We start from the raw sequence: 17,957 nt of genomic DNA, 5'->3' as shown, positions 1-17,957 counted from the left end.
TTGGTTAAAATAATCAGAATAACAATTACCTAAACAAACACGAAATGTTCGAAAGGATAAAGGAGTTCTTTAAAAAATATAAGTAAATGGTCTCTAAGATCAAGATTAAAAAGCGTTTGGATAATGCTATAGCGCGATCATAAGCTTTTTCCAAGTCAAAGGAAATGGAGACAAAGTGGTTACGATGAACAAAAGCATTGCGAATTTCTGTTTCAAGTAGGATTATATTATCAGAAGTTGATCATCATCTACGGAAATCACTCTGTAATTGAGGTATGCAACCCTGTTTCTCCAGTTTGTAGACCAAGCGAGCATTGGCCATGCGCTCGAGCATTTTGCATAAACAACTCGTCAGTACAATAGGTCGATAACCAAGAGGATTGGCTGGATCCTTTCCAGGTTTTAATATTGGAATCAACAAAGCTTCTTGCCACTGAGAAGGGAATTGATGTTCAATCCATATTCTGCTGAATAAATGTAACAGGTTGGAGAGCGATGCAGCATTTAAGTGGCGAAGCATGCTGTATGTCATTCCATCTGGACCGGGAATGGTATCGTGAGCCTTAGATAAACCATTTTGCAATTCGTTAAACCTAAAACACAACCTTCGTAAAACAAGGCCTCACAACTTATTTGTGACGTCACACGAGTAGGATCATTGGCTGCCATGAGCAGAATCCCGCTTTCTTCCTTGATGTTCAGATATATTTTAAATTCACGTAAAAATAACTTATTATTAATATTAAGACATTTACCTTGCATTAAATTCTAAATTATTTATTTTTTCCCTGTGTGAATAAAAGAAACGGCATGGTAGGAAATCTTAATGTCCTCTATAGCTTATTGACCATTTAATAACATTCAAACTTCATTTAATAACATTTAAATCACAATGTAAATTTATTAGATATACAGTAGACTCCCGATTATCCGCACCTGCCGCACTAAGTCTTTTTTTTGCTTCCAAAGCAAGAAGCAAACACAAATGACTGATTTCTTCAAAAAGGTGTAGTTTTACAGTTATGCTTTTGTAATTACGTACATAATACATTACAGTATTAAAACAGTACGTATGTATTAATTTTTCTGTGTATCCTTGACGCCTCTCGTAAGTTACAAAGCACTTTTCTGTTTTCATTAACAAAATGCATTTTAGGTTAGTTTTGAGTGATATACTAAAATAGTAAGCGTTAGTTCAACATTTCTTGCTGTTTATTTTACGTTTTATTGTACATAAAACGATTTTTCAAAGTTGGAATGACTGTTTTCTTTTTTGCTATACCCGTTTTTAGCTTTTTTCGGATTATCCGCGATTTTTGTTATCCGCGGCGGCCGAGCCACCCAATTCCGCGGATAATCGGGAGTGTACTGTATACATCGGGGTATTATTGTTAGTTTTTCTTGTTTTAATGGAGATTTTCGTTTTTATTTTATTAAAAATCTTTTTGTTTTTTCCCTGAAAATATTTTTTAGAGCTTAAAATTAAATTAATACTTTTTAAAGCTTTTGATGTTTTTTTTTATTGTAGTGACAGGTAATACATGCATTTTATAAGTTAACATATAATTGTTTACTTCTCAAATTACTTTTGAACTTTCAAATAAAATATTTATGTATTTAATATAAAATTTAAATTTTACACCAACTAATTCTGTTGATAAAAAAGAATTAATTTCACAGCTTGTTTTTTCACATGAAGAATTGTTTTCATTTAATATATTAGTAATTCATACAATTTAATAAACTAGCTTTTATTAGATATCTGATTTTACATTTCAATGGATTTATAATTAATTTCAATTCAATCTGTAGAAACAGTAAAAGAAAACACAAATAAAAAAAAAATCCCACACTATTTGAATCATAACATTTTATTTACAGAGACAATAACAAAATACATTTTGTTTTCCAACTTTAATATAAATTTCACACAGACAAATGATAATAATTATAATATTAAATAAAATTAAAATACAAACTTACAAATTACTTCTAATTTGGAAGAAGTTAATAAAGAATGACTTAACTTAGGAGCTTGAGAAGGGCCTAGACAAATAAAAATTATTTTGTTTGATTTTTGAGTTATATTTCATGTATTTGATTTAAAGTTTTTAAATTTTAAAATTAATTCAGAAAAAGTGTTGATTTTTTCTATCTCCTCTCTTTTTACTATGTCCTAGAGACTGCTATTTAAAGCTGCTTTTAAGTTTTCCCATTTTTTTATGTGTTGCCCTATCCATTGGAGTTTCTCTTCTTGCTTTTGATTCTGTGGAAAAGTATGAGGGTAAATTAGGGAAAATTGAAGGTACGGCATCAGGTACAAGTCTAGAAAAAAAGAAGAAAAAGTGGAATTCTTTAGATACAAAAAAATTAGTAATTTATTAAAATTTAAAATCAAAAACAGAATAGATATTTTCTTAATACATAAACTAAAAGCCAACGTATGTTGGGCAGTATTATATAAAATCATATTGAGTATTAAAAAATAAAATTTAAAATCAACAGAAACATTCATTCATCCAAAATAAATACCTAGTTCAATATTATGTTGGAATATCTATAGTAATTATTTATACTACCATTCAAGTAATACAATATTCTACATGAATTAATCAATCGATTTTACACAGTATGAAAAATGGATTTAAAAAGAATAACTTTTCATTACTTTAAAAAAAAGTTTCAGATATTTTGTAAAAGTTGCATTCATTTATAACTAAAGATTGTGCATAACTAATGATATTTAAAAATAATAATAAATATTAATTGTTTTATATATAATCTGATGATTTATAGATAAACAAATAAAAACTACATTTTCTAAACCTATATGAACATGCAATTCATATTGTTTTTACAACTATATCTAACTCTTTTACATAATATTTTAGGATAAAATATAAGTTTAATCTGCTACAATCTATAGTCATGATATATATAATTAAAAATTAAGTTTTATTATTCATTAGATGATTTTAAACTTTTTTTAAGAGCATAATAACAATAAATCACTTAAGTACTTTGTAAGATTTTGATGATAATTATTAAAAATTTCTAAAAAAATTGCCTTTTACACTCTAGTGGTACTTCAATAAGTTCTCCTGTACTGGTATTAAACACTTCTCTAACTGTTAAAAACTGATTTTTTTGAAAATGTTTAGCACAGACTTAAATGTTAGCAACAAATATTAGGCCTAAATCAGATTTTAAAAAATATGTATGAAGTATTATTAAAAAGATACAGAAAAAAAAACATTTTAAATATTAGGAACAAATAAACAAAAGACTATGAGACATAACAATAAAACAAAGAAGGTTTTTATTTAGCTCAAGCAAACAATACCAAAGTAATTGGTAGCAAAAGCAATTAAATGTAGAGCAAACAAAAATGACAAAAGATAAATGGAAGTTATACATAATTTTAAATGGTTTCGTATTTCAAAAGAATTAATTAACTAAAAATTGTACGAAAAAATCAAACTTACCTTACTATATTTAGTTGGTACGAAATCGTCTGCTTTATTGCAAAGATCCATGCTCTTCTAGTGTTTTCATCGTTTGGAAACGAAAATACAGAAACATTGGAGCTATTTTTTGTGTAATTACTTTTACGATTGGGAACACAGCACGCACTAGGCATCTTCATTACGATAAATTAAAATTAATATGCAGAAAGATCAGAAAACTATCAAAAAAGCCAATAACACATTCCCCATTCTTCACTATGAGTGAAGAAGACTATCATAGTCTACAGAATTCATCCAACCTCATGACGTCACGGGCTGAAAGCGTTGGGAGTTGTGAGGCCCTGTATTACGAAGGTCGTGTCTAAACTCAGTATTTTGGGAAAGAAAATTTTGAGCAAAAAAGTCCGAATCAACTTGATTTCGTTAGATGGTGTTTACTGGCGCAAATGCATATATGGCCATTATGCATTATAGATATGATTAAAATAAAGAACATAGATGAAGTCTCAAACCCCTAGATTAGCTGGAACAAGTGAGTAATACTACAATAAATTAAAACACACATATTTGTAAAAAGCAAGACTATAAAAGAAATCTTTCATTTTTGTCAGTCATTTAAACAAATTCATTTTTTTTAAAGAAAGATGGCAACATTTTCATTTTATTAATACTTTTGAATTTTATACATCTTACTTATAGACAAGGCAAACAAATGAAAGTGTCATCACATGATCACTCAATTCAAACATGGCATACTCTAATCAAAGGGAATATTGCTTTAAGCTGTAACTGTTCAAGAAAATGAACAACTACAAACTGAGACTCAAGTTAACACTCACCAAAGTAAACAGACTACTTTGTGTGTGCACAAACCTAGAATGTAAATATTATTTCCTTCTTCTTGCAATAAGAAATCTACAATTGCACATAATTTGAGCTATTTTTTTTTTCACTCATAATTCCTTCAAAGTCAATACATGCAGCAAAAAAAGTTTTCTCGAGCTTCTGGCAACCTTCCATGCTGACTTTCCACAGGAATTCCAGATCCTTTGAGAAATATAAATTAAAAAATAAAAAAACAGGGAGGGAGAAAAACAACAAAACGTAAAAAGTGCAGTGCATAGGAAAGTCCAAGGACATTTCTATCTGAGAGAGTACAAAGGCCACAGAAACATCCAACAACGAAAATTGCTGGCGATTGTATATCCAAATGGTTGTTATTCCCCCATTTTTTCTTTCTACTCAACACAGGAGAGAACGCATAAATGTTTGTACATTGACAAAAGACTGAATGCACATTTGCCCAGCAGAAAAGGTTCGCAGCTGCAGAGGAGCTACAAGGCTGTAGAAAGCTGATGCCTAAAAATGTAAGAAAAAACAAAACAAAAAAAAACATTAATGCCTCAGATATACAAAAACTATTTGAAATTGTCCAATATTGCTATCTCAAATAGAAAAAGGATAGCATTTATATACATTAAATCATTTAAAATAAATAATAAATTTAATTAAAATGTATTTATTTACATTTGGCTTTGAAAATAGAGAAGTATAAAATGAAATAACAAGGACAAAAACAGAAAAGAGGGTGAAAACATTTTAAAAGGAAAATTAATATCTTAATAAAGGATTATATCCCTTTTAAACCCAAACTTAGAATTTCTGATGCTTAATTTGCAAAGAAAATTAGCTTCACAATTATAAAATCTTGAAATACCAATTCTTTTTAGACAGTATGCCACATCAGCATTTAATTATTATGGTTCAAAAAATATAATCAAAAACTGAATTTCTTGAATTTTACTCAAGAACTGAATTTCTTCCAGTAAAAATTTAATTTAAATCTTGATGCTGGCTAAGGTAATGATTGACAAAATTATATATATATATGATGATTAGGTACACAAATAAGAAAGAATGTTCTCAATTTGAAATCATATGACTTCCTTTTCATTAGTAAGAAGTTTGTAACAAGAAGAAGTTTGTACTGCATGTGGGCATTTCAGTTAATTTTAACAAACGCAATATTGCTTATTCAACTGAATTCTCCACCAATAATAGATATAAATTTTTATTAAACAGTTACAAATGAAATTTTAAAGAAGAATGAGTATCTATGTGCATTGGTACTCTACAGAAAGACTGTTTGACCTATAGCTATCAAATTTAAATAAGTATACTTTAAGAGAGTGAGAATGTGCACCTCAGTTTGGTATTTTTTAAGTTTTATTTAAAAATTAAACCCAAATTTAGCATTTTTTGCAATAATTTTTTAAAAATATCTTTAATTAAACCAATTTTATTGTTGGACACAAATTTTTTCGGAAATTTTACATTTTTTCACTTAATTTTTACCAATAAAGTGCACTAAAATTTAAATTGATTTCATTTCTTCCCCAAACATTTAATTGTATGATATTCTTCCAATCTTATAAATGAAGAAAGATTCTGCTTAGAATCAACATAATTAATAAGGAATAAGAAAGAGAAGTAATATCACAGTGAAAGTTAATAATAAATAAACGAACTTTTTACATTTTTAAAAGCATTATGATGTCGCGGGATTGGCCTCCATTAGGATGGTTTTTACATGAAGAGAATATAAAACTATTTTAATAATAAATTAATTAATTATAATTATATTGATGCATGCCATAGTTTGATACTCAAGAATATTTTCTTTGCAGAATCATGAACACTAAGTCATGCATAAGAGATTTAATTGAAAGTAAACACAATCAAAATTCCTATATAACAGCGACTGGCTCCCTAAAGATGATTAATTTGCAAATAAGTTGAATATCAAACATTTCATATAAACAATACAACTGTTTAAGAACTGAACCAACAACATATATAAGACATGAAGATATTAATGAATGAATTACCTTCAAGGTATAAGATAATGGTCAATGAAATAAACTGATATTTTGATATTTGAACTGAAATTTGCTTAATCTCATAACTAGATATTAATAAATATTAAAAGTGAAATTAAAAATGCTAGAATTTTAGCTATAACCTAAGAATTTCAAAAAAAAAAAAAAAACCCCTATATTTCATGTAGCATTAAGAATTATATTCATTAAAAGAATGAAGAGGGGAGAGACAGATTTATTTTTTAGTAAACAATCTTAAGGAATATACTGGACACTTTTAAAATAACAAAAAAATTGATGAAAATGACAAAATAATAATAATAATGATAATAATTAAATATTAAGGAATATATTTTCTCAAATTATCATTCATTATTGCACTTTTAGTTCTATATTCTACAAAAGAAAACATTTTTAAAATCACTATTAGGTACTTTGAAGTCTTTAACAGAAAGAAAAATCAGTTTTTTAAAAAAAATTTAACTTCTCTTTAATTTCAAAATAACATTTTGATTCTTTTTTAAAAAATATGGTTGATTTAGGTACTTAATTATAAAAAGCTAAATTTTTATTTAAAAAATAATGCATTGACAACAAATTAATAGAAGATAACAGCATAAAAATATATTAACATGAAGAAGCAAGGGGAAGGGGGGACTTAATTTCTTATTAACTAAATTATTAAACATTGGCAAAATATATAGAAAAGAAACCAATTTAGAGCCTCCTGCATTAAAAATTTTAGTCCATTTCATTAAAGGACAATAGTGTTTCTGAATCTAATACTAGGATCATTAATGTGTAGGAAGACAATATTTGTGACTTTGACTGAGACTAATATAAACACGATTTTATGCAGTCTTTTTTACTGAATTTGCCTCTAATTCTAGAATTACGGTTTCAGTCAATAAATGCATTGCTGAAAAAATTGTCAGCCTGGATATTTATCTCCACCTTCTACCCTTCCCCAATTCCTATCATTCATATTAATAAATATTCTTGGCACTTTAACCTTAAAAAAAAAAATCCAATCTTTTGTGACCAAAATGTGTGTTATGAAGCTTCAAACCTTGAGGTGAACATTTATCACCTCAAACAGAATAATTTTTTATACCATTCAGAGCATCTTTATAATTGTTAGTTTATAAATTAATGATAATAGATAGAAAGTCACAATATAAATTAAGAATAAAAATTAAATTATAATTAAGAGTAGGCATCTAATATAACAAATCTATTATCATGAAATTAAAATTTATCTAGAAAACTTTAATACTATACTATTTTATTTTATTCAATACAATTTTTAATGCATTATAATAATATATAACACAAATAAGATACGAATTAGGATTAATTTATGAAAGTTTTTAACGTTAAAATACAAGTCAGAACAGATTATTCTAAGTCTTTTAATTTTTCCAAAGCCAGAACAATAATTCATATATTGAAAAAATACACAAAACCAGTACTTCAATCTGAATTTAGTTTTAATAATAAAACATAAAAACAAGTGGCAATCTATTTAAATAAAGTTAACATGACAGATATTTTCATCAATTTCTGGTAATTTGAATTTTTTTTTTTTAAAAAATTCAAACATTTTCTTCTACTTGCAAATAGTTTATTTTACTACATATTATAACTTGAATTAATTGTAATAATTAGTACAGCAGGTTACATTTACATTACAATGGTTTGCCGTCAGCCAGCCAAATTCAGTTTCACTATAAGATTATTACAAGATCAAATCTAGACAGCACTGAAGATTATCTTACATATACATTCGGTGTAAATTAAAATACAGGTCAGTCAAATGGAAGTTTGTACAGTGAAATAAATGAGCCAATAATAATTTTATTATGGATTTTTTAAAAAATAATTAAACTTTAATAAAGTTGAGTTCATGAAACTCAATATTTGAATTTTGAATAATGTTTTACTTTGAAGCAACTTAAAAATTAATGTGAACAGAATTGGTAACTTTAAACTGTAGCCAAAATCACAAGAATAGATTTCTGTTGCAGCCAAATTTGTACAATAAAAATAAATTTACCCTCAGTCCTTACTATTTTCTTATTTTACATTTGTATTACAAGTAATTATCCTTTTAATCCATACTTAAATTGAAAGTTCATATATTTATTTCATTCTATTTCCCAATTATCAGAATATGAACACATCGCCCTTAAGAATAAAAAATGTAAAATTCTTATCTAAAACCACTCACACTTTCACAAAATAATGTATTCAAAGCAAACTGAGATGTTCTGCAAATCATTTGTCACATTATGCTTGTAATTAGATTAGTGTTTATCAAAATTTAGATAATTAAATGTTTTTTAGATTAGGTCCATGTTGTTTATTTCTTATGAGCTGAGAGTATGGTTTTAGAAAATTGGATTTGTGAAAAGTTTTGATAGTATACCTATAGGGTGCTCATTCACTAAAATAATAAAATGCAATACCTGACCAAATCTGAAAAAATAGCATCCTAACTCTTGGTATATATATAAGTAAGGTGTTGTTGTTCAGATGCCTACCAGTCTGTGGTAAGTGTGTGCTTGCTTACTGAGAGTTCAGCCATTGCTGTTTAATTCTCAAAATTATCTTGTTTAAATTAGCAATCAACATTCGTTTTAATTGATATGTTATTGATTTTTCATGCAAAAAATGTTCAGTCATATGACACTTGAAATAGAGGTAAAAGTTAAGATTAAGTTAAAATGCTAATTAATATTAAACACATATTTTAATGGTGATACACAATTTAATTTATAATCATTAGAAATTGCATATTTTTTATTCTAACTCTACAGAACCATTTTTATCTGTGAAAATGAGAGCAGTTGATAATTTATTAAATTCTTCTTAAATAGATGATGCAATTTTAATAATTAGAAAACAGATGTTAAGTCTTAAACAAATTTAATTTTTAAAATCATTTTTTGAGATATATTTTTTAAAATCTTATAGAAAGTATCAAGAATTAATTGAATTTGAGTAATTCTGGGATGACTTTAATAAAATAAAATCAATAGTTTATCAACAATTCAATTGTTAATTTTTAATATGATCCAATAGGCTTAATATCAATTTTTTAATACATTCAACAATTTTTAAAAAATAATGAAAATTAATATCCTTTACCCTCCCCCTAAAGTTACTTATAGTTAAAGAAAACTGTAAAAATTAATTAAACATTGCAAGTAGCAAAATGGTGGCAAATAAATATGATTTAAAATATTTTCATTCAATAAAAGTGGAAACTTGAAATGATTTTTTTCTATGCATGGAAACATCGTTTTCAACTAATAAAAAAAGATAAATTAATAATTTATCACCATGTAATTTTCCATATACTTCATAATACTTGAAGAAAATCTAATGAATATTTTATATTGTATAATGTAAAAACTATTTGTGAATTTTAATTTAATTTATATACGTCATCAACATTCAAATGTCATTTTAATTAAAGCTCTAAGGTTAAAAAAGGGCTGAATTCCTTTCTCACTTTCGTTTCAAGCACTTTTTTCTGTTCTTATATGCACAATATTAAGATTTGATATTATTGATATTTCTCAAGATGCCATTTTAACAGGGATATTTTAATTCTAATTAAATTAAACACCAGAAGTCATTGTCTACAACAGAATATTTAGCAACTGATTTCCAACTGAATAAAATAAATCTTCAATACCAGGACAAGTTTCTTAAAAGGTGTTATAATAATGAATCATTTTTCAAACAACTTAACAACATCAAATACAGAGAAAGATAAAAGTAAAAAGTAAATAAATAATTTAACATGTTCTAAAATACAACTTTATTACTGTAGCAGGGGAAAAAAAAGAATAATAACAGTTTCTATTGAGCAAATTTACTTACAACAATAATTCTAAAGAATTAATATTCCTCTGTCAGTTATGATTTTTTTTTTTTTTTTTTTGCTTTTTCCAAATAATTATATTTTGATCTCTTTGGAGCTTTGTTTGTATGATCTACGCCAAGCCAAGGTCTGGGTTGAATAGCATTACCCATAAAATAATAATTCTTAAGTAGGCAGGCAGCAAATAATTCAATTTTTTAAAGATAACTAAAATTTAATAAAATGAAAAATCAGTAACATATTATACATTCTACAGTATACATAAATGAGATCACAAAATTATATGCACACAAATAATCAGAATTGTTTTATCACCTCAAAGTGTTAAATAAATCAAGACTGCTAAATACAATTTGATAATGCACTTTATAATTTAAATGAAGATATTTTTATTTTAATTACAAAATACATCATTAAGCAGCAGATTCATGTGAATATATAATGTTGATTTTCTAACAGTAGCAATTTTCTTCAATACATATATCTAAAAAAATTATTAAATCTAATTAACATACCATACTTACCAGTTTGTGGATGTGGTAGAAAATCCGGTAAATTAATATGATAGTCCATTTCATCAGTAATAGGCTGTGGTCTACCCATCACAATGAGTGCAAATTTATACTATATAGAAGAAGGAATGGATTAAAAACAATAAGTTGAAAAATTGGCGAATGCATAGTTTTAAATAGTAAGGTGTAAAAATATCTAGCATACCTTAGTATAAGAAACTATTCATCATAGAACGTAGATGCATTAAACAAATAATCGTTTGTTAATTTGGTGTAATATATAGTGATGGCCAAAACTGTAGACGATTTTGAAAATCTTTATGTTTTTAACTTTGTATGCTTATAGAAAATGTTACATTTCACAAAATGCAAAATCTTACATGTCATTTTAAAGTGAATTTAATGCTGATTTCAATACATAAAGCAAAATTTAAATATTTGCAATACCAAAAAAAGTTATACTTATTTTAATTTGAAAAACAAACAATGATGAAGTGGATTGTAATTTCTAACTTTCCTGAACAACCAAATGTTAATAACTGCCAGCAGAAGCTGACATTATGTTTAAAGATGGAACAAGTAATTACCGTACTTTGTTCTGTAGAAGGAAGGCTGTTTTCTTTATGTAATCAAATTACGTAAATTTTGTTAAACTTTTAAAAAGAAATTTTGTTAAACTTTTTAATATTTAATTAAAATTTTTGTAAATATTTCTAATATTTAATCTAGAATCAATATTAAAAGAATAGATAGGACACCTAAAAGGAGAACTAAGATTACTGTGTTACAAGAATGTGGTATTTCCTATGCTAAAATTGCAAGATAGATGGATGGTTCAGTGACTACATCTGGAGTTTGAAAATTTTGTTTACAATATCAGGAGAAAAATGCAATAATAATAATAATAATAAAACAGGAAAAGGCCCAGAAAGGTGAACCACATCTGTTGATGGCAGAAGAATAAAAAGACTGTCTCCAAGATAGAAGAATATCATCAGAGGCCATCAGAAGTCAATTGAATGATGCTAGTGTTTCTGTCAGTTCCAGAACAATCAGGAGATTATTAGATGTTGGATTAAGGGGCCAAATTCCAAGAAAAAAGCCTTATCTCAATTTACAGTAACACATAAAAAGATTATAGTGGGCAAAGAAAATCATTAATTGGACAAATAATCAGTTGTCACAAGTTACATGGAGTGATGAAACAAAGATATTGTTATTCGGTAGTATGTAAGATGTAGAATAGCCAAAGAGCGACATCCTGACTGCATTTAGGCGACTGCGAAGAACTCAGTCTTACAATTTGGTCATGCATGTCAGTAGATAGTATTGGTCGGCTTATGCTATTGACAGGACACAAAATGCAAGAAAATACATTGACACTATTCTAGAGCCAAAAACTTACCTTCCACCAGTGATCTCTTTCTCAACAATGCATCATTTATTTTTCAGCAGGATTCAGCTCATTCTCACACAGCAAAATTATTAAGAGAGTGGTTTAGAATAAAGAGCACTGAATTATTGGAATTCAAATAGCATTACACTGGCCAGGAAATAGTCTTGACCTCAATCCTATTGAGAACTTATGGCACTGTTTGAAAACTCTTGTACGAATGAGGTGTCCATCAAATAAAAGACAACTAATTGAGGCTATAATTGCTTCCTGGCATCATGTAATAACGAAAGAAGAACTTAAAACTCTTGTCAGCTCAATAAAACATTTATGTGAAGCTGTAATAAAAAATAAAGGCTACCCTACTAAGTGCTGATACCACACTGCAATCATCAGCATCTAATGTATCTCGATAATTATTGCTGCTAAACTTTTTTGTGTTGCAAATATTTGAATTTTGCATTGAAATAAGCCTTTAATTCTCTTTAAAATGATATGTAAGAATTGGCAGTTTGTAAAATGTAACATTTTCTATAAGCATAGAAAGTTAGAAAACATAAAATTTTTCATATTATATATATATATATATATATATATATATATAAAGATGATGCTCAACAAAGAGAAAGAAGAACAAATAATTTGTAAAGAAATTATCCTGATTGCTTTATTTAATTATTATTACTTGATATTGGAAAATACTTAAATTATGATTATTACTTGATATAGGAAATAAAAAAATAAAATCCATACTATTTCTATATAAATGTTTTAATTATTATTAATAAAGTGGCTGCATACGCAACCAACTACATGCTCATAATTTATATACTCAAAATAATTGGCAAGATCAAAGAATCATTTACCCAGCCACGAACTTTGCACCAATTTTTTCAGTTTTTACTTTCTCGTACTCAAATAGAGAAAAGTATTGTAATCCGCAAAAAAATTCATACTCTCGATTTTTACAAGTCTCCATGTTTTAGATATGCCTGAGTTTGAAAAACAAATTTTTGGCATTATATCTGGGACAAAGATAATTTAAAATGCTTCGAGCTATATGAATGAAATCTTATATATGTACTTTCAAGCAAATTCATAAATTTATCAAATTTTGAGTGAAACCCATTCAGAGGAAGTCTTTCTATTCGACTGTTCAAATATAAGTTAATAAAATAACTACATATTAAAGAGATGGAGAAAATTCGATACATAGATTTAACATCTATAGTGTAGATACCTATAAAATTTGGGACCAAATCCATCAAAGGGTCAATCCTCTGTTAGTCTCTAGTTTCACAAGCAAGTAAATACAATAACTCAAAAATGTAATGACTAAATATATGAAATTTTATATCTAATTTTACGATTACAATTGTAGTCCTGTTTCAAATTTTAGTTTCATTACATTGGAAAAAGACATAATGAAAATACAAATTCGATTATCAGGAATCTATTGCTAATGTTACACATTAATAAAAAAGAAAATTGCCTCGGTTCATTTGACAGATTTAGTAAAAACACTAAATTTATTCCAAAGATCAATATTTCTTAACCATTGTTTGCAAATGCCATATAAATAATTCGTGTCTTTACTGAATCCACAATTCTATGTGGGGAGGAAAGGAATAATATCTTTATCAGAAAGTATGTGAGGACCAATCCTACTGGCTATTTCATATAACAATACTATCATCAATGGTCATATGAATTTCACATCAAATGATTATAATGTTTTTTTACCAATCACTGTCCATTAACGAGAAAAATTTCAAAGGCATTCTTTCAATATATTATGTTTTGGAATGACATAATTAGCCAATCACAACCACTAAATAAAACACCTAAAGAACTGATTTTGAAATTTTTATTTACTATGAAAACTTGTAACTTCAAGACAATAGCCTTCTCCAATATCAACAAATGACCAATTTTTACTGCAAATTAATTTGGCCGCTTTGCAATCACAGTTAAACAGATCCATCATTATTTTGCAGTCACAATTTAAAATAGTTTTACAAGTAAAATATTCGTTTTTATGAATTTCAACAAAATTCATGAAAAGATTGATTAGCACGATTATATTAAAGATATTAATAATATATATTAAAGATATTAATACAGAGATAACGATTAAGATATTGAAGGCAACTAGTATTAATAAAATTAATTTAATCATGCCAGATAAATTTGATGAATTGCATCTTATACAGACAAAAGTAAAATAAAATGTATGGTTGGAATAAGTAAAAGTTGTAAAATAATGGTAAAAAATACGGATTGCTTAGCTGTACTTCAAAGTGATGAAATTGTTTAATTTGGACAAGTATTGTTTGTTTGGAACAATTCCAACTGTTGAGGTTGTGTATTGTGTGAAAGATTTATTTTGCAATACCTTCTGAAATGGGGAGGAAAAGGATAGACGGCCATTGATGATATATCTTGAGGATTTATATGAAACAAAAATGTCCAAAATCGGTACAATGGTTGTGGCTGGGAATTCTGGTGAAGTTTTCCTACATAACAAATATGTAGTAAAGTAAAATGTTTGTTGATTTCTCTCAAAAGTAATGAATGATGCACAGTAGAGCTCCACTACAGAAAATAGTTACAGATAACATGAAATTATTTAGTTAGAATATTCAAATCGTGTTTCACATATATCCTACCAATAAAATAGAGATGAATTACCCGCTCAAATTCTTTATCGGGAACTTCCAACTTCTTTTGTATCCTCTCTTTGACTTTTTGGAATGGCTCTTTCTAGAATGTCAAGAGAAATAACACAAAATGAATTCTAACAGTTCTTAAAATGCAAAAGCTTTCAAATATATAAAAATCATCAATTTCACTTACATGCTTAATTTTCAAAAGAAATGGCACACCAAAATTAGAAAAGATTTCCTAAGAACAATAAAAGGAATAATTTCATTCAGAAAAGTAAACAAAAATGGAAACAATAACATTTTTTAAAAAGTGTACTCATTTTTAGAAATCATTTAAACTGTCGTGTACTCGCCTATGGTACACAGGTTCTTTTACTGTGATTGAACAACTTTCCTGGAAAAAATAAACTATAACATTTATTTCTACAACAAGACAAGTTATTCTATATACATATTAAATCTAAATGACTGCATTTCCGAAAGAAAATAGTTCAGAATCTTTTCAGCTGCTGATTATAATGTTTTTCAGTTTTTCAAGTTTTTAATTCCAATACAGAGTTGAGTTCTTACTCACTTTGTCAAAGATCACAGATTTACACAACATAAACATTAAGCTACAAATTATTAAATATTCTACAAATTTATAAAAAGGATATTCTTTAAAATCAGATAAAAGTCTTAAAAATTGCTTTTTTTTTTTTTTTTTTTTTTTTTTTTACTTTTCAAATAAATATATAAAGTATATCTTTGCCTACATAAAAATTCTGCTCCTGAAATAGTTAACTAAGTTTTGTCAAATATTTTCAAAAAATATTCTAGTACCTAAAAGTGCAACAGTCATTAGAGAGACTCAGAATACTATGATAGATTTTATTGGTGCACAGAAAATGTTTTTCATCTCTCAATAAACATATTAAATTTTTAAAAAAAATGTGCCTGTTCTTCTGTTCTTTAAATAAAATGTAGTGCAATGTATATTTTCTAAGAAACAATGCTGTTATTACAAAAATTAATCATTTTTAATTTTTTTAAACACCTTTTCAACAAAAGATTTTTACTTATGTTTCAATTTTGCAGCAGCTACCATAAAAAGTAAGTCTGGCGTTTATGGTATAAATGAAGAGAAATAAATTTTTATACAATCTATAGTTTTAATATTTTGCAATTCAAAATATTTCACATTTAGAATTTCATTACACTTTTTGTCAGTCATTTTTCAGAAACATGCTCTAATTTATCTAAATTGTAAAGTATAAATATTTGACAACATCTTCTATATAGTAATTTCTTGGAAGTATTTGTTAATTACTGAGATATAGACTCAAACAATTACAATCCTACAGTAATGACTCAATTTACGATTTCTTGGTTTTGAGAAATAAAAGAAAAAAACTTTTTCCTCCAAAAGGTAATTTATTACTTATGTATCAATATAGAGAAAGGAAAATTTTTTTATGTAGACAGCCTGAAATGAGCGTAATCAGTAATAAAGTCAAAAAGACCAAAATAAAACAATCATCTATTGTTTTTACTTAAAATATAGAGGCTATTTTTGAAAGGATGAAATTAAATATATCCAATATTACAATTAATACAGTGAAGTAACAAAGGAAATTAGTCACAAATACATTATATATTGACAAAGAAATTTAAAATCAATTTTAATGCATAGATTTTTAAAGTAATAAAATAACATTTCTAGTAAACTTAGAGAAAATTATCATGTAAAATAGTCCAGTTAAAAGCTGCACATGCTTATAAGCTAAACTAACCTTTTGGAAATGAGCAACAGGTATTAGCAATTCATCATCTGCAATTTCCAACTCATCAATAGGTATTTCTTCAATCCTGAAGGACTTTGTACCAGCATTAGCAAGTGAATCTAAAGGCATATCTTCTCGCTGAACAGCAAAGATTTTATAATTAATAATTTCTAATAACCTACAAAAATATCAGAACATGTTTAGTAACAGATTGATAATAAATAAAATGAAATAAAGGGGGGAAGTCATAAAATTATTTACAGTTTTATAATGCACAGATCTAGCATCAAGTCATGAATATAAAATGATATACAATATTTATTTGCATGAAAGTATTGAACTCTAGACACTGTTTCTATAACTAATTTTAATAAAATGCTGCCAAAGTATGATATTTATGAAAATTGGTATACATTTCTATTGCATACAGAGAAAAATTGCAATATCAATTTTGCAGATGAACCAAAATGCAATGTAATATTTTTATACTATACTAGTTACAAGTGTAATAAAATATGATACCAAGGCTATTCACTTAAAATGATCATAATTTCCACTGTGGATTCATACAATAAGCTGTTAAGTTAGCTAGTGTAAGCTGTAAAAATTATTTATGAAAGAGGTCAACATAACTTTGAATTATACCTCTTAAAACCAGCAAGCATTATGAAAACAGCTGAGTGAACATTCTATGAGAAGACTATAATTCCATTAGAATAAATTATATTGCATGTAATTATTTTATTTCCAAGAATTAGAGCTGCTGTAATTTCTTGCGATATAATCCACGGATTATCTGTTAAAAAATAGTCAAATAATCTGCTGCTGTGAACAATCCACAAATTATATGGCGGTAAAGATTATCTGCACATTTTTTTTTTTCTCTTTCTTAGGGTTAAAAATTAGTACCTTAGGATTAGGTATCCGCTGATACAGGCAGGAAGTTACAGTAGTGAGCTTCTCCCCTGCTTTAGATTTAAAATTAGAAAAAAATCATAGAATTATCATGAAAAGAATGGATAATACTTGAAAACTCAATGGTAAATATGCAAACAACAAAAATAGAAAAAGGTTGTTTCTTAAGGGATTGTAAATAACATACAGTTTGTTAAAAAATATTTCATAAATGATTTTATTTATATACTAGTCTCTTTTGGCATCCAGCTGGTTCATCTGCGATATTAAATCCATTTAAATCATTTAGATATATTTTCATGCTTATGATTCTGCTGAATTATCAGGCATAAAAATCTACATAATTTTATTGTTCTGCACATGCATGTTCTGTTCCCTAAGTATATAAATCTTTTTAATGGAGACCAATTCTACGACATCATAGTTCTATTAAAAATGAAAACGACCAGTTCATCCGTCTTCTAAATTCT

The 17,957-nt window shown here is 26.9% G+C and overlaps 1 protein-coding gene across 8 annotated transcripts in view; it reads right to left on the bottom strand.

Moving 5' to 3' along the window:
* Positions 1 to 1,939: 1,939 nt before the first annotated feature.
* The window catches only part of LOC129957116 (ubiquitin carboxyl-terminal hydrolase 7-like), a 49,289-nt gene continuing 33,271 nt past the window's right edge, over positions 1,940 to 17,957 (bottom strand). For 5 of the 8 annotated variants that reach the window (XM_056069270.1, XM_056069269.1, XM_056069271.1 and 2 more), the window contains 6 exons: positions 16,582 to 16,750; positions 15,000 to 15,047; positions 14,835 to 14,906; positions 10,754 to 10,862; positions 3,486 to 4,826; positions 1,940 to 2,325 (listed from right to left, as the gene is read on the bottom strand). In XM_056069270.1, the coding sequence (XP_055925245.1) occupies positions 4,531 to 4,826; positions 10,754 to 10,862; positions 14,835 to 14,906; positions 15,000 to 15,047; positions 16,582 to 16,750 (694 nt within the window). In that variant the 3' untranslated portion in view covers positions 1,940 to 2,325; positions 3,486 to 4,530. Of the gene's footprint in view, positions 2,326 to 2,919; positions 4,827 to 10,753; positions 10,863 to 14,812; positions 14,907 to 14,999; positions 15,048 to 16,581; positions 16,751 to 17,957 lie in introns of those variants that run through there. The other 3 variants (XM_056069274.1, XM_056069268.1, XM_056069275.1) reach the window with 3 other exon arrangements.

Source organism: Argiope bruennichi, chromosome 11 (genome assembly GCF_947563725.1).
Source record: "Argiope bruennichi chromosome 11, qqArgBrue1.1, whole genome shotgun sequence".
Classification (NCBI taxonomy): domain Eukaryota; kingdom Metazoa; phylum Arthropoda; class Arachnida; order Araneae; family Araneidae; genus Argiope; species Argiope bruennichi.
The sequence above is the reverse complement of the archived record's forward strand: the minus strand, read 5'-3'. Positions and strand labels throughout refer to the sequence as shown.